This window comes from Fusarium graminearum, chromosome 2 (assembly GCF_000240135.3).
Source record: "Fusarium graminearum PH-1 chromosome 2, whole genome shotgun sequence".
Lineage (NCBI taxonomy): Eukaryota > Fungi > Ascomycota > Sordariomycetes > Hypocreales > Nectriaceae > Fusarium > Fusarium graminearum.
In genome coordinates this window covers 6,617,881-6,639,143 of record NC_026475.1, presented here as the reverse complement: position 1 = coordinate 6,639,143, position 21,263 = coordinate 6,617,881, and the positions used below count along the sequence as shown (strand labels likewise).

Sequence of the window (21,263 nt, the reverse complement as noted above, 5' to 3'; positions counted from 1 at the left end):
GATATCAGCCCGAATTAAATATGAAGTCTACTCTGCCCTTGTCTAATCGATCTTTGCCAGCCTAATGTAGGAATGATCTGGCATGCTAGTCAGAACTTCGATGGTGCTATAACTAGAGAATTCCTCAGGATAAGGCAGCAGCTCAAAGTTCAATATCAAGATGGATATGGATGTCTTCAGTTGTTGACAGCCCAGTATTTTGCCAAAACAACCACGCGTGCCCGTGCCAAAGGCCAATGATGGACCGGCCGATGTATCAATTCCTCCGCCGCCTCGGTTGTATCTGTTCTAGTGGACGACTCCTTCTGTCCAAGCCATCTTTCAGGTTTGAAAGCTCCAATGTCGTGGTCATCCCAATCTTGGTCCCTCTTCTCCCCTGCAGCCTGGCAGGTCTGGCTACGTTTGCTCTCATCGATCTCAAAGCCGGGGGTGAAAACACTAGGTCCATGGGCAAGAAACAGGACATCCGTGCCCTTAGGTATGTGATATCCCAGGATCTGCGTGTCAATCTTGGACAAGTGCTGGAGTGAGGATGTAGCTCCACCGCATCGAAGAGTCTCTTCAAAGACTGCTTCAAGGTGGAGGATTCGCGCAAAGTAGCTCCAGGAAAGTCCACTATTGCGATCTGTGATTGAGTCTTTGTGCTTACCTCTCCTTGTATCATCGTTGACAATTAATTTCGGCTCCGAATTTTCGCTTCAGCCAACAATGTTTCACGTAGCACCATCTGTTCCAACGCAGAAGTGGCAGGCGTGCTATCCCACTCTCGCTTGGAAGTTTAGATATAGCAGCTCAAAGACTACCTTTCCCTGAGCCTTGGCTAGCAGTGGACCTTACAGGCCTTCTGGGATTTTGACTAGATCGATTGTTGCATTGAGATTGTCGCTATTCGGGGTATCGTTGGTGTTTAGCTGTTCCAATATCTGACTTTCGGGAAGCGTCGTCCTAGGCTTTTAGTATTCTCCAAAGAAAAAAGTGTACTCAGCATCCGATATGAAACCTTGGATATCCTGGGTTGGAAGGAATGGAGACCCATTAGCAATTCTGGCTTTCAATACCCAAACTCGCACAAGTCTCATGATGTTTTGATGGAAACAAGGTCCTGCGACCTTCTGTATGAAAGAAAGTATCATGCTATTTTGTGCCAGTTTGTCGTGCGTTCGAAATACCAAATTTGTTCACTCGTATGTATGATGGTCGGGAATCACGTTGTCTGGAAGACCTCGGATGTTGGTGGATCGATCGAACTCCTTATGTCGAAGAGGAATATCTTGGGTCTCGCGAAAGTCGACAACGATAACAGTGGGATTACCCAGTGGGTTGAGAAACAATTGGATGATGGGTGATTAGATGTTGCATGGTACAGTCCATATGCGTTTGGCTGTTGGCCTTTGCCGCCTTGATCGTAGCTGGAATGTCGCCAAAAAAGACTGTGCAAAACGAGAGGATTGTAAAGGATGCTCGGTATTGGCTTGGGAAGAGTCCATCTGTACAACAGGCACAGAACCATAACTGCCAGACCAATAGAGAGAAATATGGTGACTGCTTCTTCTATGTGAGACTGGGGCTATTGCTGGCATAGATGACAAAAGTATGTAATTAAGTTATTGCATGGTAATACTACAAGAGACTGAATCATCAAACAGTAAACGACGGGATGGTCGATTATTTAAAAATTACATGTAAATCTTTAGCTGCATTAGTCGTCTTAAAAACTATCGTATCATAATGCCGACAATCAGTCGAGTAACTTTATCATCAAGATCGACAGCCTTGAGGCATGGTTAGATAGCTCAACTAATTGATTCGAACGAAACACTTTCACTGCCAACGCATTTTGTAGCTTTCCCGCTGTCCATAAGGATGGCCTAAGGTTTATTGAGACACGCAGTGGCATGACTTCGTAATACTATTAGACCACTCTCAGTTAGAAACGACAGCCCAAGGCCTACTGTTGCATCGTTTCATAATCCTGGTAAATAGTTATCCACTCGTGGTAGGCCTGATCCAAACTCAATTCAAGAGGCCTGGGTCCCCGGCTTGGCTAACGATATGGTCCACAATACCGAGGATCAGTCTCCAATCGGGCAATGCGAAGGGGCCGAGCCATTCTTAACTCTGTCTTTGACGGATGAGGCGGTGGAAGCTGGCTTTGACACGGCCTTCCAAGTCGTCGGTGTGTTTTGAACTTTCCTGTGAGTACAGAGTAGTGCGTGTTTTATATCAAGTAGAAATAAAAATTATTTAGGCATATCTCTGCCCTCTACATATCTATCTATTGCTTCTTATCCATTACAACAAGCACAAACAAGTATACTCATCAGCTATTGAATAGTATACACGATGTTGCCACAAGTTATTTTGAGCCATCTCGGTTCCATTGGCGAAGTTGCCTCAACATGGCTCTCTGAAAACGGTTATCTCAGCACACAATGCCCACCATTGCCTAAAGGCAACATCAACTATGACATTTATATGGGCTATCCCGAGATGTTCGCTTGGGACAAGAAACGTTGCGTTGCCTACGTCAGGTATGTGATCCTTGGCTATGAAAATATCCCCTCGCTAATCTCATCATCTTGAAGCAACCTATACAACGCCACTGTCAGTACTTGGGATCCTTACAAGGGTGTTGTTCTTGACACCATTGAATTCCCAGGTCTCAGTCACGCTGGTGATTCAGCCAGCCCGAACCCGCTACATGCTAGCGGAATCATCCTGAGACCTGATGCGTATAATCCTCACACTCTCGAAGTCGTGATTGACAATGGAGACGCTTTCTACAGTGATGGTTTCAACGTGTCGGGACCCGACCACTTGATGACTATTGATCTCAAGACGAAAGAGGTTACAAATAAGTTGCGTCTCAACAACGGCCTTTATGCCGGCTATGCGGATGCCAGTCTTGGACCTGATGGGAACACATATGTCCTGGGAACCTACGCATCAAACATTCTACGAGTAACACCTGAGAAGGAAATCTCGACATTTTACGTTGCTGATAAGCTTGAACCACCTCGTCTCTACGGCTTCACCGGCATTGCTCACGTTGGAAACGCCATGATTGTTCCCGACAACATCATTGGGCAGCTCATTCGCTTCGACGTCCGCGACAAGGTTGGAACTCCCGTTGTGATCAAGCAGACTCCTTACCACGAGTTCAAGACTGCCAACGTTCTGCATTTCCCAGAGCGATACAACGACACAATCCTTCTGGTTGCCGAGAATATGACACCGGATCATCCCTTCGGTGGCGTGTCAGTTTACCAGGATAAGACTCAGCAGTTCAACGAGGTTGAGTTCTTGGGATTCTTGCCCAGCCGTCTCCAGAACGCCTTGACGACTTCTGCCCGACAGATGACCGATCGCATTTACGTGGTTGCCCTCCCTACCGACGGTGCCAACATTACTGTTGCCGGTAAGAGCAGCAGGTTCGAATTCCAGGACATCACAGAAGAGTTGGATCTGATGATCCACCCCAAGTCCGAGGGCGAGGTCCGCGACGAGATCTAATAGGCTCAACTGTAAGATGATGGAGGTTATGTCGCAGCGAATGTCACTCCGACATACACAGACTGAGAGACGTCACATCTCAGCCAACATGCAGTCATCGTGACTTGCTATCCAAGGTTCCACCTTGTTATGGACACACCGAAGTGCTTAGATAAAAGAAACAATACACGAAGCCATTTCTGGCTGTTCATGAAGACCATTTCTTATTGAAAACCGTAAGATGCGACTCCTAACTTCACAGTTACATTCATGTTTTTCTAACAACAGCTTGTATACATTTCTCTCGGTGCAATGTAACAAGATTAAAATGCCAAAAAAAAGACTTGATATAATGAGAATTTATGTTATAATTTGAAGCCCTCAGAAGCATCGATGAGGAGGAAATTAATATTAATGAAGTTGAGAACTTGTTTTGTAATATGTGCACCAGATCAAAGTAATTATGCCAATACCCCTTAAACAATCACTCCCAGCTTCTCAGGTGCAGGTGTGTGAACCACGACAACATTGTCTTGAGTTTCCGTACTGTTCCACTCTGTTCTATGAGACCCTCCTCCAGACCCTCCCGAGACCCGATACCAGTTTGTCTCAGGGTCTCCGAGACACTCTCCAACTGTGACCGCTGAACAATGGTCAGCAATGTTCGTCAACCATCAACGATATAATTACCTCTTCGTCCGCTTTGACGTGTCGCTTGTATTATACGGGGTAGTATGTCCTGCACGGTGTTTTGATGGACGTCATGCATGAGAACAATCGAGCCTCCATGGTTTAGGCCAGCGTTGTACAAGTCTAGAGAGGGTTCGGCACCGCCAAAAGACGAATAGCGCCAATCGTCGGTGTCGATATCAGCAATAACTACTTTATACCCCAGCTGACCAAGTACTTGAAGTGTTCGGTCGTTGAAGCTAAAGTAAGGGGGACGCATGTAGACAGGGTCCTTACCTATCATGTGGGTGAACTGGTTACTCAACAATACCATCTGTTGCTCGACATCATAGTCGTTGAGGGCTGCAAGATCAGGGTGACCGTAGCTGGGGGTGTTCGTTAGAGTCTTGATGTTATTTTTTGGACTGGCACTTGTACTCACGTGTGGGAAGCAACCTGGTGTCCTTCATTGATCATTCTATCTACCGTGGATTGGTAGTCCTCGATGTTGCCCAAGTTATATCCATTGAGGAAGAAGGTGGCCTTGAACCCCGCGGAAGCAAGTTGATCAAGCACAGACTCTGTGTATATAAACGGACCGTCATCGAAAGTGAGTGCGACAGTTCCTGGCGTGGTGCAGCTGTAGATGGCAATGCCAGCTGACAGGGCTCTCTTCTTGGGGTAGGTTGGAATTGTCAGGGTTGTCGCCAGATGGCTCAGGGAAGCCAGAATAATCAAGCCGCGCATTGTGAAGATCTAGTTAGTTAATAGATGAACAAGATGGTAAATGACACAGCCAGGTTTTACGGATAGCGAATGTATCGCCTTCACTCGTTTCTTATACCTATTTCACAACGTTTACCGCAACCGGACTTGGCACAACAACAAAAGTATCTTCGTCATCGTATATGCAAGGAGAAAAGGTGAGAAGCCATTATTGATAAGCTTTTTGTTTCCAGAGCGACAGGAGCAATACGGAGGTTTTTTTTGCAGATGATGGCTTCTGTGGCTTGACGCGAGTGTCCAATGAAATCTCATAATAGTTTTCGTGATGTGCCAATAGTTCCCGGGCATGTGAGTCAAAAGCGGACGATAAGCACATCATTATCTTGATACGTCGTTTCCGTGTCTTGGCAAAAGTTCCCTTACATCCGATCACCCCAACCATTAATCGATGTGGTTGAGACACTTGTTGAATGTTGAGTAGACAGTTCGGTACGCACCTGAACGCGTCAAGTGAAGCGACTTCCGATGGACCCTAGTGGTGTGCTAGAACCCAGAGTTACGAGGCCACCATCATGATTTTGGTCTAGCCTGAGATTCTGTATACTATAGTCGAGTCATTACCTGATTGTTTCGTCATTGAGATCCTGATATAATCTTTATTTAAGTATGACTTTCGTCCGACTAGATCTACCCTGCACTCGGAGTCGTTAACCAAAGGTACAACGTTATTAGTAGCGTACTGTTGGTAAATCCACTAGCACATAGGTCTTCTTGTTAGTGAGAGTCATCCCCTAATTTCTGAAGGCTCCATCGCTGTTGCGAACACATACGGTTTAAGCTGGCAATCACGGCTTATGTATTGAACTTTTTAAAGGACATTGAATAAAAACAAATGTAATTCAGTTTTAACATCCGTTCAGCGGCGAGGTGAATACTCATCCACTTCGCCAATGTTTAACCGTAGAAAGAAATACAGCCATTGCTATCATTAATTTGCAGTCCCATTACCAATAAAACAGTAGTTCTTTACTGTAGATATCGCCAATCAAGAATAACGTTGATATGTGATACTTGATTGATGAAATCCAGCAAAGAGAAAACTTAGAACTCCATGTTGAAGAATTAAAAACAAGAGGAATACATTTATATTACATGCCAGATTCAATGTGAGTCTTCAGTATTATTCTGTGTCGAACCAAAACAGAGATTCATCCTCAGAAAGATCTGATCCTGCACCCTGTTCATCCTCCAAAATGTTACCGTCATTATCCCATCGCATCCTGTCTTCTAGAAGCATTGTACCACCACTCAAAACATCTAGTGAATGTGTCTCCAGTTGAGGAAACGTATGAGTAAGGATTCTTATAAGCTTAGGTGACACCATTTTCGCTCCAAGTTTCTTTGCTTGTTCCTGCATATCCGCTTCAAGCTGGAGGAATCCTCCTTCGTTCGGAGGACCACATCGCTTAGAATGCGCTGCGGACGTTATACCAGGTAAATCCATCTTAAGACTCAAATTTACGATAAGTCTGTTCAGTCGTAAGCCATCCGCAGAATCTCAGGGTCTGCGAGCATCAGGACAGATGTTGCGCACACGCAGGCGAAGATATTTGAGTTTATGAATAAGGGCGCCAATGTTTGGACAGATATGACAAGCCTCTTCTCGCCCTCCCGATGAAGTTAAGACCCCTCCAGGAAGATCTATCGCCAAGGAAGTCAAATGATTTACTGTGAAGACGACTTGTATGGAGTTCAATGAAATACGATCCTCGGAACCTTCGAGCGGATCAGATCTCCGTGAGCCGTAAGCCTCGATGCGTAGAAAATGCAACTTTGGTGCTTGTTGTATGATGGTAGCAAGCTGTTCCAGGTCTCTGTCCGAGCTCTTACATGGGGCCTCGTAACTCCCCGCTCCAGCGGCAGCTTCCCGAGAGCCAAATGAGTTGACCGGAGTTTGATGAGTACCAAACTTGATGGTCAAAGTTTCCAGGCTGCTTCTGAGTACGTCTGGTTTGGTTGCCATCTGTGAGGAGATGAACTCATGTAATTTCCTCGGTGAAAATGTTACATCCTGATTTTATGTGTATTGGGCGAATTCGAACCATTTCTTGCTGATAGCAAGGTGTGTTAAGTCCTATTGGAAGAATACTGGCCCAATATAATTGAAGATTTGTTTAAAGATCTCAGGGGGTAAATGTAGAAGTTGCATGATTTTTGGACATTTTTATCAATAAGAAAACCTCTGCAGAGTGCGTTACAAAATATACAACCCCTCATTCTGAGGTGAGGGGGTTGGGGGTTGTGTTGGTTGATACCTTGTGCAGATTGGATCCTTGTCTGCCAAACCAAGGCTCACTGGACACCGACAATTGGGGTGTATTTTCTGTAGCAGCGCCATAGCGATTATAGTATTTGAAGAGACACAGAGATGGACCACTCCTTACATTAAAATTGGTGCCTGTAACTCTCGTATCGTGAGTGAAGATACTGTCGAAAGCACAGAAGCGAATAGTTCTCAGCCAGCCGTAATCGGAAGCGCTTGGCCTGCTAATCCAAGAAAGTGTCTAGTTTTAGTTAGCGCCTTATTGGTTTGGCTGTTATCGGACAGTTGAGCAGGGTTACCTCATGATATTTCACTCGCGCGTTTGCTAGTGTTCTACCACTCTAGATAGCATTAACTAAATATCGCAAAAATACTTCAAGTAACTTTATCGCGTTCAGAGCAAGTCGTCGATATAGACCATGCTGCTGATTCAAAATTGTTTCTGTGCATAGCATACCCAGTTGCAAAACCTGCAGTGCTATTTCCAATATCTACGCGTCTGTCAACCAGGGGGAAAAAACCGAGCCTGTATCTGTATCCAATTCTAATTCACCTCTACCATAAAAGAACATTCAATGACTCTGGCAATTTTTGGAAGGTTCATATCCGATAAAAATTAGTCGTGCTACGTAGCATCGTGAGAAATGCACCGTTTGGGTTAGATGTCCGATGATCGTTACATTTCCCCCTCTTAATCTTGATAGTAAACCTGGAGAAGCGGAGAGATTGCCGATAATTTTAGTAGATAGGCAAACACCGGTGAACAGCTTCCGCAACTCACAGTCTGATACTTAAAAATCTTCCTTGAGAACTTGGTTCTGTGTCTTTCTTGGATTCAATAGTTCTTTTGATTCCACCGACAGGGGACTCTTTTCATCACAACAGCAGCGATGCGCAAGTTCACATTGGCCCTTTTGGCCTTGAGTGGCCACAATGGCTTGGCTGCTTCCTCATATATCGATGTGTTGTCAGACAATGCCAAAGAACTTTTCACGGAAAGTATGGGCTGGATGGATACATACTACGATGGCAAAGCCGGTTATTTGTACGACGTCAGTGCTACAGCTGCTCTTCGACATGAGACGCGAAGTTCGGCATGGTATGCCTTTGGCCTCTTGGCTCGGAACAAAGGACACGATGTTTCTGAAGCCGAGAAGATTATCCAAGGCATCATAAGTGGCCAGTACAAAGACCCTGCTGACGAATGGTGAGATTATCATATTCTATCGAGGAAACATTATGAGCTAATAGAGATTAAGGTACGGCACATATCAACAGTCGCCCGAGGAACCTTTAGTGGGGTCAGCCACCTACCCCCCTAGCATATACCACACATGGGATCCGAATTGGAGAGGATTCATTGGAACTACTTTCATCATGGCTCTAGAGGAGTTTCCGAAGCTCATCAGCAAGCCGACACAGGAGCTTATGCTCGAATCCCTTCACAATGCCACCAAGGGTGATGAGTATCGCTTTGGTAATCTTGACCCTAAGAAGGACAACTTGTACCCATCCTATAGCAATCCAGTAAGTTGCTTAACACTCATACTGGCACATGAACTAATCATCAATTACAGGCCATCATGCGAGCCTTCATGTCAGGATGGACTGGCCGGCGTCTGAAAGAGTCCAACATGACAAGAAGCGGCGAGATGTATGCTCAACAAATCATTGACCTTTTCGATCGTGCCAACACTCTGTCTGAGTTCAATTCGGGCACATACACTGGTGTCTCTCTGTACGGTCTCACACTGTGGAGCAAGTATTTGCCCAAAGACTCAATTATGGCAAAGCATGGGCCTGAAATGATCAAGCACACCTGGGAAGCAGTCGGCAGTCTCTGGCATCCTGGAATGAAAAATATGGCTGGACCTTGGGATCGCTCATACGGATATGATATGAACCGCTATCTCAGTCTGATGGCTCTCTGGTTCTGGGCTTTCATTGGAAAAGAAAATTCCTCACTCATCCAAAAGGTCAGATATCACAACTTTGACAGTTTTGCGCGAGAAGCTAATATGGATTATTGTAGCCACAAGTTATGTCGCACATGGCTGACTATGCCTGGGCCCCTCTCTTTGCTGTATTGGCTAAGAGTCATAAGAAATTGATCCCAAAACATGTTTTCGCGGGTCTAACAACTTTCAAAGGAGAACACAACTTCACCGCCAGTACCTTCTACCCTCCGTTTGACACTGTTCCTCGCAACATTTCGACTTGGGTGTCCAAGGATCTCACTATTGGCGCACAGTCGTTCAGGCAAATCTCTCTGGGTGGTCCTGCTCAAAGTCAGGAAGCGTACAACCCTGCCGTTGTTCAATGGGATACTGGGAAAGAAATCTCTTTTATTTCTGTGAGTTTTCAGATATAGCCTATCTGTAGCAGCAATACTAATCTGGTGAAAAGCTATACCCAAGTGAGACGGCTCTGGATGTCGAGGTTGGTCCCGGCAAACTTCATCTGTCATACCCACGAGGAAACTCAAGCTCGGTCTTCAGTTTACTTGTGGGAACCTTCATAGGTAAACCTACGATCGAAAGCTGGGAAGATTTACCGAACTTGCGAGTTAACGTCTCGGGCAACACCAATCCCAAGTTTCAGTTGAGCTTCGGCGGCGCATTTGGTGGAAGCTCAAAGACTTTGAGGGACTTTGAACTGTGGAACTTCACTTATACTATGCCCGAGAGTTTTCAAGGCGTACCAGCCTTGACATTGGACCTGGAAACATTATCATGATGGCCATGTCTATCGCTTTGCACTAGCCGCGACTCAATCACATGTAAAAATATCGATTGATACATTCACGAGAAATCAAGAGTAGCACCTGTTGGTTTGTTTATGATTACCTTGAGTAATCTGAGTTGAACTCACATCTTCACAAAGTGGGATCTTCACATTCTGAAGAGTAGTGACTATTAGTATATACGGTTAATGTAAAACACTTTTAAAAGTCTGATGTATCTATTGTATGATACTGGCTCTAAGCAATAAATGACATCAAGAAACGCACTTGGCTTTCCCCCAACTCAAGGTAACAATCCACCCTTATCCGACTTTGCACCAAGCTTGCCCTCATCGATGTATTTTTGAAGAAACTCAACAGGAGTATTTGGCAAACCTCGCTCTGAGATATAGTGCTGTTCGATAAAAGACACAGTGTCAAGACCGACTGCATCCATCATAGTCACAGGTCCCATCTCTTTGGCATACCACATCTCCTTCCAGAGACGTTCGATCTCCTCGGGGGTGGAAACCCCCTCAGCAAGAATATTCAAAACTTCTCTCTTGATGGCGGCCCAAAGACGGTTGTAGATGAAGCCAGTCGACTCTTTGCGAGCTACATAGGGGTGGAATTTTATCTCCTCAAGTTTCATATACAGAAACGGGAAGATACTCTCATCCGTCTCCCCATCTGTCATGAGTTCGACGACACGATACTCCGGAGGGATGTAGTAGTGCATATTTAGGACACGTCGCTTTGTTTCGGGCCTAAGATCTCCAACCATCTCTCTAGATTTGTAGGATGATGAATTGCTGCAAAGAATGGCGTCCTCCGGTGTCAGCCGTTCGAGATCGGCAAATGTCGCAATCTTGATAGGGAGCTGCTCTGGTACTGCTTCGATGACCAACCAGGCTTTTTCAACAGCCCCAGGAAGGTCTTCAACGGCTTTTATAGATCCTCTGACTTTAGAATCTGAGTATTCTGGCATACTGGTGTTGCAGTATTCCAAAGCTGCTACCCTCTGTTCACGACTTGGATCGCGAATAACAACATCGTATCCGCTTGCAGCCCAGCCGCAGGCAATACGGCGTCCGAGGACTCCTCCACCAAGTACAGAAACAATGCGACCATCCGTAGAGGGTAGAGTGAATGAACCCATGGTTGTAATTCGTGAAGGATAAGTGAATGGTCGGTTGAGCTCGCCTTCTTGCGTCAAAATGCAACTATTTGGCTGTGATAATTTTAATTGATATGAAGAAAAGATTTATGAGGTTTATTAAAGATATCTTATATACGATTGGATCGAGGCACTGCTATCGGGATTCATCCGATCACTTTTGATCTAAACTATCCGTCAATCCGGCACACGGTGACGTGAAGGCTACTGTATAGCTATGACCGGTCAATGCGGAAGCGTGCGGAACCAGAGAATGAGGCTCGCCTCAAGTTAGAGTTCCGATACTCCGACAGCTAGGATTAGCTCGTGTATACATACACGCGAGATCATTTACGAGTTCCGCCACGCAAAGTCTTCCATCCTGTAGGTATAATTTTCATCCAAGTTATGACGAATGTCGGGCTTCGTCTGATGTCGATCCCGACTTGTCAAGTTTTTCTCGCATGTGTTGATGATGTCCGATTTGCATGAATCGGATCCGCAAAGGCGATGGATCGAAGGTCAAAACTCCACACCTCGGTATTAGGAAAAGTGGATTGCCTTGGCTTTAGAATCTTCGAAGAATAGCATGTTGCCCACATGAGAATTTTAGTATACTTTGTTTGACACCATGTGCCTGACTACTTTAAAATACAAAGATCTGATCCGACATCTTTGCCGAAGCTCCAGGTTGCTGATAGCCCAAGTCAACAAGTCCCTTCTTAGATGCATTTACCATCCCTGGCGGACCACATAAGAATACCTTGGAGTCCATACTGGGAGCAGGCATTTTATCCTTCATCAATTCCTGCGTGACATAGCCCGAGCCATGCTCCCAATCGCTAGGCGGTTCATCTAACATGTAATAAACTTTGAAGTTCTTTGGGTACCGTCTGGCAAACCTGTCTAGTTCCTCCCGCAAAAGAATATCCTGCTCTGTCCTATTTGCGTAGATCAGGGAAATCTCTGTCGTGTCACGGTCATGCTCGCAAACGGCGCGAATGACTTGGAACATGGGTGTAATACCCGTGCCGCCAGCAATCAGCCCGATCTTCTTGCAAATGTTGGGTTGATATTTCATCGCTCCTTTGGGACCTCGAAAGAGAACTTCATCTCCAACCTCAAGGTGAGCTAGATAATTGTTAGTCAGTTTTCCGTCCGGGTACACTTTGATAACCAGCTCAAGGATGCCAAGGTCTGAGTTGTTTGAGACAGGCGTGTATGAACGAGCGACAGTTTCTCCCCGTACGTCAGCCTTAATTGTGACATGCTGTCCAATAGGCAATCCAAGCACCGTGCTCGTTGTTGGTAGACTGAAGGTCAAGTGGAGGACATTTGGCGTGACTTGAGTCTTCTTTACTAGAGGTAGGGGAGAATAGACGACGGGGTCTAACAGTCCTCTCTGGAGAAGGGTGTCTTGCTGAGTTCGCTTTGGAACCTTCATGTGCGCAGGATAGCTTGTGAAAGGCTTGCTCTTCATAGCTGAAGTAGTGAAACGCTGAGCAAGTACTGCGTTTGTGATGGCAAGAGATCCACTCCCGACGATCACGCCTTTGATGAAGCTTGAGCCAGTCGAGTCATTTCTCAAAGAGGCAAGCACCCAGTTCGGTACACCAAGTTCTTGACGACGACCGAAATAGTATGCACCGAAGCCAGCGGCGAGAACAAAAGTAATGTTTGCTAACGCTGACAGAGAAGAAGACTTTCCAGTGACGGCCTTGGGTGTTGTTACAGGGGCGAGTGGCTTCAGTTTGGGCTTCTTCTTCTCAAAGCCCTTGACCTTGCCAACGCAGAGATCTTCCATGATCTCAAATGCATCTTCTGAGTGTCCAGCATTATCAAAGTCTTCACTCGCGTCAAGGCCAGCTGCCTCAACCAAGACATCTGCGCCACCAGGATGATCTCTTATATATTTGGAGACATCATAAACTGAGAGGTATGAGCTGTACGTCTCACTATAGAGGTAAGAATCGAAATAGGCTTTGACTTACCATTGCCGTGGATTATTAACCATGCGTCGTCTGGTTTGTTATGCTCAACCACTTGTTTAACTGTATATTCCTCCATTGTAGGTAGTTGATTTCGGTGGGATATGGTTACCACTGGGAAGGCGTTGAATTTTGTTAACAGGGAATACGAATTCCTTTGTAATATGAAGGTCTAAACAAGAACAAATTGACTCCAAATATTGAACGTTTTCCAAATGTGGTTCACATCAATAAACGAGTCAAAAGAATAGATTACCGTCATCAACAGTGCTCTGGCCATGTTTATCGATGCTGATGGGTCTCTCATCAAAAGAAAGGGTACAGGGATTGCTAGCATCCACAACGGACCGAGATACAGCTCCGTAGTGCTCCAGTCTTGAAGCCGAAGCGCGAGCCCCGTTATGGATCCTACATAAACCGAGGCCGGTCTCCGCTTCGGACTCGATCCCGATGAGCGACATGGCCTAGAAACAAGGCAATTCCGCAGTCTCAGATCAAAGAGTGGTCCTTGCCTGTATCTGTAACTGTTATCAATTCCGCACAGTTGCCGCGAGTGCCGAGAACAAAGGTGGTAGCATAGAATTGTCCAATGACATCTGGTAAATTTAAAAGACCCAGAAATCTAGAAAGGCGAAAAAGAAGGGGGCAGACAGATGCAACAGTGAAATTCATATGGAGTACGGGCCTGAACGTCATTGCATTGGATGAGTTGCATAACCCCTTTGTTTTCCATACTATTTTGCTATCATGTGGAGCCCAGGCAAGAGTTAAGGCAAAGTTCCTATTTGTCATGGTCTAGTATTTGAGCCAGCTTCTGGATTCTCTTTATAATTAATGATTAACGTCTGGTTTGTTAACTGAATTTCAGGGCGGCAGTTGTTATCTGAATAATTTATTACTTGTCCAGTACTCGTCATGTCAACAAAACAATTCTATTTGCTGGGCGAGGTCGTCTCTACCGCCCGAGATATCGAACTCCCGCCAGCTGTAGACTTTGAGGAGCTTCAGAGTATTGTTGCCTCCCATTTTGCAATCGTCAAACCTAATAGCAAGTACCCTATGACGTAGAGCTTAGAGACTATAGCTAATACGTGATACAGGCGTTGGTTTCATTCACGATGGCCGAAAACTCAACGCCGTATCTGAAATCCTCGAAGTAAATGAGTCCATAGCTATATCTGTTGACGGAAACGCTGTGAGAGACGTTCCCGGACCCGCGGGTATCCCATACTTTGGCAATTATCTCGAAATCTATCCTGACCACCTTGGCAATCATCAACGATTGTTCGAAAAGTATGGACCGCTCTTTACTACAACCAGTATGGGAAACCGTCTGTACCAAACCAACAGCGCTGAACTATCGAATATTTTCCTGTCTGAAGATCACTACTTTACGAAAGATATTGTTCCCGGCCATCCTTTACATCCTATCAAGAACCAAGAAGCAGGAGTTTTCTTGGCTGATACCAACACCGAGCAATGGCGGCTTGCTCACAAATTCCTACCACCTGCGCTGGGACCAAAAGCTGTCAGGCACTATGCACCCACTATGCAGCGCACGGTTGAGTCGTCTTTCAAGGTTTTTGACGAGCTGGACCAAAAGGGTGAAGCATGGAATGTCTACCAGTACATGCTTAAACTTGGCTCTCAAGCAGTCGGCAAACTCGTGTTGGGCATGGACTTTGCTCATTTTGAGCAGGTTGACTCGCCGCTGCACGAAATGGTTCTTAAGATCGCCGAGAACCTGGAGCTGAACAAGCGTGTATCTTCCATGGGTGCTTGGTACGCTCAGATGCCCTTTGGTGATCCAAAGAAGGTCCGTCAGACAATGGCCAGGATTATGGAAATGATGGACGAGTCGATCGCCAGAGCCTCCAAAGGCCAGGAGGACCTGGAGCTCCAAGATGCAGCTCTCAAGGCCGACAACGTTGTGGGTAAGTCACACACAGAGCTCTGCACCGTTTATTACATGCTAAACTTGGTCAGATTACTTCCTCCGTGCTACCGATAACAAGGGCAATAAACTCCCCCCTTCGCAATTTGCACCGGCACTTCTTGTCGCTACCGCTGCCGGCTTTACAACTACATCATCTTTACTATCTTGGTTGATCTACAGTCTGGTAAAGTACCACGGCAACCAAGAACGTCTCCTTCAGGAGCTCATTGACAACGACTGGGACGAAAATACCCAAGTCACTGCCGACACGACGAGTAAACTTACCTTCCTCGACAAATTTATCAAGGAAACTCAGCGTCTCCACAATCCATCGTTCCAGCCCGGCCGCACCGCGAAGGTTGATATGATCCTACCAGGAGGATATCGTCTCCCAAAGGGTGCAGTAGTTATTTCAGCGCTTCATCACATGCACAACAACAAAGACGTATGGGAGAATCCGGGTCGTTTTGACCCCGATCGCTGGGACACAGAACAGGTCAAGAATAGGCCTCCTGGCTCATACATTCCATTCGCAACTGGGCCGAGAATGTGCGTTGGGTTCAACTTTGCCTTACAGGAGATCAAGGTTTTCTTACCCAAACTTGTCTATCGATACAAGTTCAGTTTGGCGCAGGATGGACCGATTGAGTATGACCCTTATTTCCAGTTGATTCGACCCAACAATTTATATGTGCAGGCGGAGAAGAGAGTGAAATGGCCACCCAAGTCAGAGTAGTCGGGGTGCTGGGAGACGAAGGATAGACTAATTAATAAAGTGTATTTTATATTTGTTCTCCGTCAATTTCACATAACTTAGTCTTTAACTGTCTGAACAATGTAAGTTTCCCATCAAATGGTGACTGTGGTATCGAGGCTACTCCGCAACCGTCTTAGCTTCTCGACGAATAAACGGATCTAGCATCCGTAATTATCTCGAAGACGTCGTCATGGCAGGACTTCCAGTACTCTCACCGATATTTATTCGTGCCAAAACATCGCGTCTTCCAAATGAATTCCTCCTGGGAAGTTGAGTTCTCAACTTCTCGACATGTTCACAACAGAGGCTCACGGAAACCCAAATCACAAACAGCCAATATCTCAAATATCTTTGGCATTTATGAAATCCAATGCGCAAAGGCTGAAAACATAGCTCTGGGGCATCCATCGCACGCAAACAGGAAGAAGCACAAACGACAATCTGGACCGAGACTCACTATTCAAAGTTTCACTGCTGATGAGCATGGTCTTGTCGGGACTCTTCATTTGCCGGGCGTTTTAGATGCCGAAGTACACATGTCGGGGAGTAGAAAAAAGCTGCAAGAGATCCTGGACGCCGAGAATGCTTCTGATGAAGAAGATTCAGGCTCTGTGGAAGACCTTGATACGGAATATGATAACTATCAGACTGGAACTGAAAGCGCAGCAACCAGCAGCAACGCTGATTCCCCGCAGCATTCCGAAGATGCAAACGACAGCCATGGTTCTGAGATCTCTACTAAAGAAGATAGAGAACGGTCAAGGTTCAAGAAATTCGAGAAGAATACCTTTCGGCAACCCAAGTTCTGGTTCTTTTGGAAGGGGGCTGTCCTTGTGTTGCCTGATAATAACATCCAGGCGAGCCCCGATACGATACCAAGCCCTGCGCCGAACGAGCCACAATCTGGGATGGGATACATTGTCTTTAACGGAAACGGATACAAGAAATTTAATGGTACCATCAGCTGTGATGCACTCGAATGGAGAGATGTCGCAATTAGCGGTCGAAAGGAATAGTGAGATACAGTCAGTTCTCTGCTCCTCGAGATCATTTTGAGTCATTGACGTCATAGATGTTTCTCTCAAAATCATCTCATATCTAACTTATACTTTATTTTGACTCCAGACACTTATGCAGCTCGAAGGTGCAGGATGGTCGAGGACTGGGCATCTATAGGGTGCCATATCTTCCAGTCGTCTTTGTTTTGTCAACCTAAGGATACTACCTAAGTTTTCGACATCAATACAAGACACAGCACGGTTGAACAGTGGGCTCTGAGCAATAGACATTGATAGGTGCAGTGTTTACTTAGTTTGGACGGTGCCCATATGTCACATAGGTTTAGAGTAACTGTTTATTCAAGATTACAAGTCAGAAAGACTCTTATCGTACAGTTTTCTCTGAGGACTTTGGATACTCAGGGAATATATTACTACTTTAAAGAAAACATTACTTCTGTGACCAATACAAGGACTGTTCTTGAAACATCTCATGACCGGGATTGTAACATTGATTCGTGAGTGCGATCCCAACTGACAAAATACATCAATATATCTGCCGCGGGAACGTGTCTCATGGGTAGCTTAACGTGGAAATTCATAAGGTCACCGTGCCGTGCTTTTTGACTTGATATTCCACAGTCCAGTATACAACCTGTTCTGAATAATGTTTGCTATCACTTCAGGCACTGTGTTTGCATAATTATGTCCGTTGGCATTTAGTCATATAAAGACTGGAAGTATTTCACCCCGTGAAAATGTATCACTTCTCAGTGGCCGTGTCAGTAGGCGGTTAACACGTATTCAGCGCCGTCTAGATTAGAGTCTAGAGTTTTGAGGATGTCACCACGTTTACTCTGTGCTGGTTCCGCTTGTGGGTAGGACATACAACTGAGGGGGTGCACAGAGTGAACAGCGTCTAGGCCTGTCTGAACTATTGGAATTGTGCATGGCGTGGCGGTATACCACAATGCTCCAGGCAAAATTCTAGACCAATAAATAAGGCAGGAGTAATGAAACGGCGATCATCGAGTTATTCTTATAATATGCAATTAAAACCAGAGTGGTCCTAAACAGTCTACTGCGTGTAATAATATTTTGCAGATCATTGTAGATAACACCATCCTCCATCGAGCGGGAACAGGTTGTCTGGTCCTTCTGGCTCGGGGATGAGTTCTGAGCCGATATGGAATCATAGATGTCTAACGCCCACGAGAGAATCGATGTGTTTCGTGTAACAGACAGTAGTGGGTGTAGTTACCCGGAGGGTTATTAGCCACATCCACAATGATTAAGCATGAATGTAGACGAGAAAGCGTAAAGCTTGACGATATGCTGCTGGTAGATAGTAGAGAGATGATAGGGTCAACAGTGGATGCAAGGTTCTGCTAATACGGGTCTAATATTTTTCGATGTATGCTTACACATCAACTATGTATCCGTCAAATCCAACATATGCAGTGCTGGTATCGTATCTAAATCGGGAAATTCTAGGAGATCGGAAGATTGATCTCTGCCCTCCGGATCACGACGGATTCGGGAAATTACGACTTTATGCGCTGAGCTTACACAACATGCGGCTGAGAAGTCAATAATCATGCAGAAGAATGATGCTGACGCTGTGCGATTTGCTTCATACAGACCTCAACAATCACATTCACCACATCTAGTCATCATACTAATGCGACGTGTTCAAATACGAAGATTTGCCTGTTTCACATATCACGTGTCAGTCAGTCTGCTTTGAGTAAGCTGTCTTTGAGGGAAAAGTCTCCGAATGAAGCTAAAAATACTCTAACCAAGACTATTGAAAGCTGTGCTACGCAATGTGACGCGCTTAACCACGCCCGAGATAAATAATAAAGTCTAAATTACTATGTATGCGGTAATGGAGATTCCTAAAAGGTAAATGGCAACACGCTTTTGGTTCTACTTGTTTGCCTTGTTGTCTCATTGGGCAAGTGGTCTAACGGGCAGTGCTATTGATGGTCGTGGCGTGAGGCTTCAAAAAGCAGTCCACCTTTGCAGCAATGAGAGAGATAGAACGCGTTCTTATGTTTGAATTATGCATAAAGGCCTTAATGATAATAAGGGCCTCGAGCGGGCACCAATCGCAATTATCTACAAATCATGTACGCGTACTATGCGGCAGCAGTATTTGTGACATTAGATTCATCAGGTATCACGTCTTCAAGAGGCGTCTGCATGATTACGTGCTTATACGCCTGCCAGTCAGAATCAGCTCCCTAAAACGATTCGACAACAGATTGTGTGTCTCCCGATGTGGCAACAAAGCGGAATAGGTAAATAGAGGTGATTGGGGGATCATGGATTGGGCCCGATCGAGACAGTCTCTTTGAAAGACAATGCTCAAGTGGAGAGAAGCGGTAGCCTTTTCATGAACGGGCAGTAGTGACAAGTTTGAACTTTAATTCTACGCTAACAGTTATGTCAGTTAGTGTCATGGTTTCCAGTTTCCAGTTTCTTGGAACTGGCCTTCAGTCTAGCTTCCTCGACAATGAAGAGGTGGAGAGGGTAGAATATTGCTAACTAGCCAGTGAGTTGACCGTTGCATTTGCCGCAACGTTGAGGCCCGATGTGGCTTGATGCCCGCATTCCTGAGCTTGGAGCTGCATGTAACGTCTGGGCGAGATCCATCTAGGCCCGTAGAGACATATTGCGTCTTTTTCGGGGGTACGGATACTACAGCTGTTGGCACTAGCAGTCTCGGAGTCTCCCGTGAAGTTTGACAGACATGTCCGAGGCAAGGTCGTCGATTCGAGGAGGCAATACCTTCAACAATGGGACAACGAGATTCTTCACTGGGCTAAAGGTTTGCATGAATCATGACCCTCGTGTTCGTGTGCGTAAGCATCTCAGACTTAGAATAGTATACTATTCACGTCGCACAGTGACTTGGCAGTTCGATCTTGCCGTGATCCATGGCCATGCTCGCGGGACGGACATTGCTTTTGCCCGAGGTACCACCATTCCGAACCAATCATTCAATCGTGCATCCCACACCTGGACATGTTGGTGGCCTGCGAGAACGAGACTTGGCAGTTTCAACTTCAGCCTCAGGGGCACTACAGCAAAAGGTAAAGTTTGCTCTTACATGTGCAATATGCACACACAATCGTCAGATTCAATAGCGCCATGAAACATGCAAGAACTCACACAGATCATGGTAAGAAGCCACCAACTGCTGTGGGTGATACAAACATGACAACATGGTGCACAAGATTATGCCATCTCTTTCCCAGCCAGGTTGTACTCGGATAGTTTTGGAGGCTCGTAGGAGTCATCTTTGGTCGATTTGGCCGATTAGCTTTCATACCGATGCATGATGATGAGAAGGCATCGATTTTCTGCGTCGTCCAAATGTAAGCAAACAACATACGCTGCCAAAGCTGAATTCAACACGAAGAGATGGTCACACAGCGCTGCACGATCGCATCTGGATTCCCGTACTCAAGAATCTTTACTCCGGTTCGTTCAAGACTTGGGTAATATCACAGAAGGGCATAAAAAGAACCTGTTCCCTCACTCAAATCAATTCTTCTTCACTCCTCATCCGCCTTCCGTTCTCACAATTACTTTTATCTTCTGGTCTCTGCACTCGCTCAAGGGATCCAATACCTTCTTTACAGACATTCACTTCCAACACAGCACTATCTGCGCTGATATTCTGCAAAGATGAAGCTGTCTGCTATTGCACTTCTGGCTTTGACCTCGGGCATCGCTGCCGCCCCGGCACCTAAGGCTGGTAAGGACGTTGATCGTCACGACTACAAGCCTCCCAAGGACCACTACAAGCCTCCTGCCGATTACAAGCCTCCCAAGGATCATTACAAACCTCCTACTGAGTATAAGCCTCCACCAAAGGACTATCACAAGCCGCCCAAGGACCACTACAAGCCTCCTTCTGAGCATAAGCCTCCTCCCAAGGACTATCACAAGCCACCCAAGGACGAATACAAGCCTCCTTCTAAGGACTATCACAAGCCGCCCAAGGATACCTACAAGCCTCCCAAGGACGAATACAAGCCTCCTCCCAAGGATCACGACAAGCCTCCCAAGGATACCTACAAGCCTCCCAAGGACGAATACAAGCCTCCTCCCAAGGACCACTACAAGCCTCCTTCTGAGCATAAGCCTCCTCCCAAGGACTATCACAAGCCACCCAAGGACGAATACAAGCCTCCTTCTAAGGACTATCACAAGCCGCCCAAGGATACCTACAAGCCATCCCACTAAAAAGGGTCACGATTCTCGAACATCTCTTGAGTTATTCAAGGCATGCACCATAGTTTGACAGTGCAGATCTGGACAAGATGACTACACGCAAGGATTCGTTCATTCTCCTTACCCCTTGCATGTCCCTACAAGGGAGCGCTCTTTACTTTACGATTGACGTTTGGAACTCGGTATGACGGATTGTTAGGACTGGATATGTTCTCTTCTTGTACTCTCGTTAAATGACTTTGTTTGTAGTT

General features: G+C 45.8%; 10 protein-coding genes across 10 annotated transcripts; 5 read left to right on the top strand and 5 right to left on the bottom strand.

Annotated features, from left to right (window-relative positions):
* Positions 1-176: 176 nt before the first annotated feature.
* FGSG_03542 (uncharacterized protein) lies at positions 177-664 on the bottom strand (the record flags this gene model as incomplete). The annotated part of the gene is made up of 2 exons (XM_011323865.1): positions 177-521; positions 650-664. 2 exons carry the CDS (start codon positions 662-664, stop codon positions 177-179), a joined length of 360 nt encoding a protein of 119 aa, XP_011322167.1.
* A 1,657-nt stretch (positions 665-2,321) lies between these two features.
* Positions 2,322-3,513, top strand: FGSG_03543 (uncharacterized protein; the record flags this gene model as incomplete). Its single annotated transcript, XM_011323864.1, has 2 exons — positions 2,322-2,531; positions 2,586-3,513. The coding sequence occupies exons 1-2, from the start codon at positions 2,344-2,346 to the stop codon at positions 3,511-3,513; spliced, it is 1,116 nt and encodes a 371-aa protein (XP_011322166.1). The 5' UTR covers positions 2,322-2,343.
* Positions 3,514-4,159: 646 nt separating this feature from the next.
* On the bottom strand, positions 4,160-4,908 carry FGSG_03544 (uncharacterized protein; the record flags this gene model as incomplete). The annotated part of the gene is made up of 2 exons (XM_011323863.1): positions 4,160-4,547; positions 4,604-4,908. The coding sequence occupies 2 exons, from the start codon at positions 4,906-4,908 to the stop codon at positions 4,160-4,162; spliced, it is 693 nt and encodes a 230-aa protein (XP_011322165.1).
* Positions 4,909-6,067: 1,159 nt separating this feature from the next.
* Positions 6,068-6,910, bottom strand: FGSG_12416 (uncharacterized protein; the record flags this gene model as incomplete). Its single annotated transcript, XM_011323862.1, has 2 exons — positions 6,068-6,363; positions 6,484-6,910. The coding sequence occupies 2 exons, from the start codon at positions 6,908-6,910 to the stop codon at positions 6,068-6,070; spliced, it is 723 nt and encodes a 240-aa protein (XP_011322164.1).
* A 1,190-nt stretch (positions 6,911-8,100) lies between these two features.
* On the top strand, positions 8,101-9,946 carry FGSG_03545 (uncharacterized protein; the record flags this gene model as incomplete). The annotated part of the gene is made up of 5 exons (XM_011323861.1): positions 8,101-8,417; positions 8,470-8,737; positions 8,788-9,186; positions 9,243-9,563; positions 9,617-9,946. 5 exons carry the CDS (start codon positions 8,101-8,103, stop codon positions 9,944-9,946), a joined length of 1,635 nt encoding a protein of 544 aa, XP_011322163.1.
* Positions 9,947-10,236: 290 nt separating this feature from the next.
* FGSG_03546 (uncharacterized protein) lies at positions 10,237-11,091 on the bottom strand (the record flags this gene model as incomplete). The annotated part of the gene is made up of 1 exon (XM_011323860.1): positions 10,237-11,091. The coding sequence occupies one exon, from the start codon at positions 11,089-11,091 to the stop codon at positions 10,237-10,239; it is 855 nt and encodes a 284-aa protein (XP_011322162.1).
* Positions 11,092-11,734: 643 nt separating this feature from the next.
* On the bottom strand, positions 11,735-13,155 carry FGSG_03547 (uncharacterized protein; the record flags this gene model as incomplete). Its single annotated transcript, XM_011323859.1, has 2 exons — positions 11,735-13,017; positions 13,080-13,155. The coding sequence occupies 2 exons, from the start codon at positions 13,153-13,155 to the stop codon at positions 11,735-11,737; spliced, it is 1,359 nt and encodes a 452-aa protein (XP_011322161.1).
* An 836-nt stretch (positions 13,156-13,991) lies between these two features.
* On the top strand, positions 13,992-15,748 carry FGSG_03548 (uncharacterized protein; the record flags this gene model as incomplete). Its single annotated transcript, XM_011323858.1, has 3 exons — positions 13,992-14,124; positions 14,177-15,010; positions 15,063-15,748. 3 exons carry the CDS (start codon positions 13,992-13,994, stop codon positions 15,746-15,748), a joined length of 1,653 nt encoding a protein of 550 aa, XP_011322160.1.
* Positions 15,749-16,020: 272 nt separating this feature from the next.
* FGSG_03549 (uncharacterized protein) lies at positions 16,021-16,785 on the top strand (the record flags this gene model as incomplete). The annotated part of the gene is made up of 1 exon (XM_011323857.1): positions 16,021-16,785. The coding sequence occupies one exon, from the start codon at positions 16,021-16,023 to the stop codon at positions 16,783-16,785; it is 765 nt and encodes a 254-aa protein (XP_011322159.1).
* Positions 16,786-20,463: 3,678 nt separating this feature from the next.
* On the top strand, positions 20,464-21,024 carry FGSG_03550 (uncharacterized protein; the record flags this gene model as incomplete). Its single annotated transcript, XM_011323856.1, has 1 exon — positions 20,464-21,024. One exon carries the CDS (start codon positions 20,464-20,466, stop codon positions 21,022-21,024), a length of 561 nt encoding a protein of 186 aa, XP_011322158.1.
* Between the last annotated feature and the right edge of the window lie 239 nt (positions 21,025-21,263).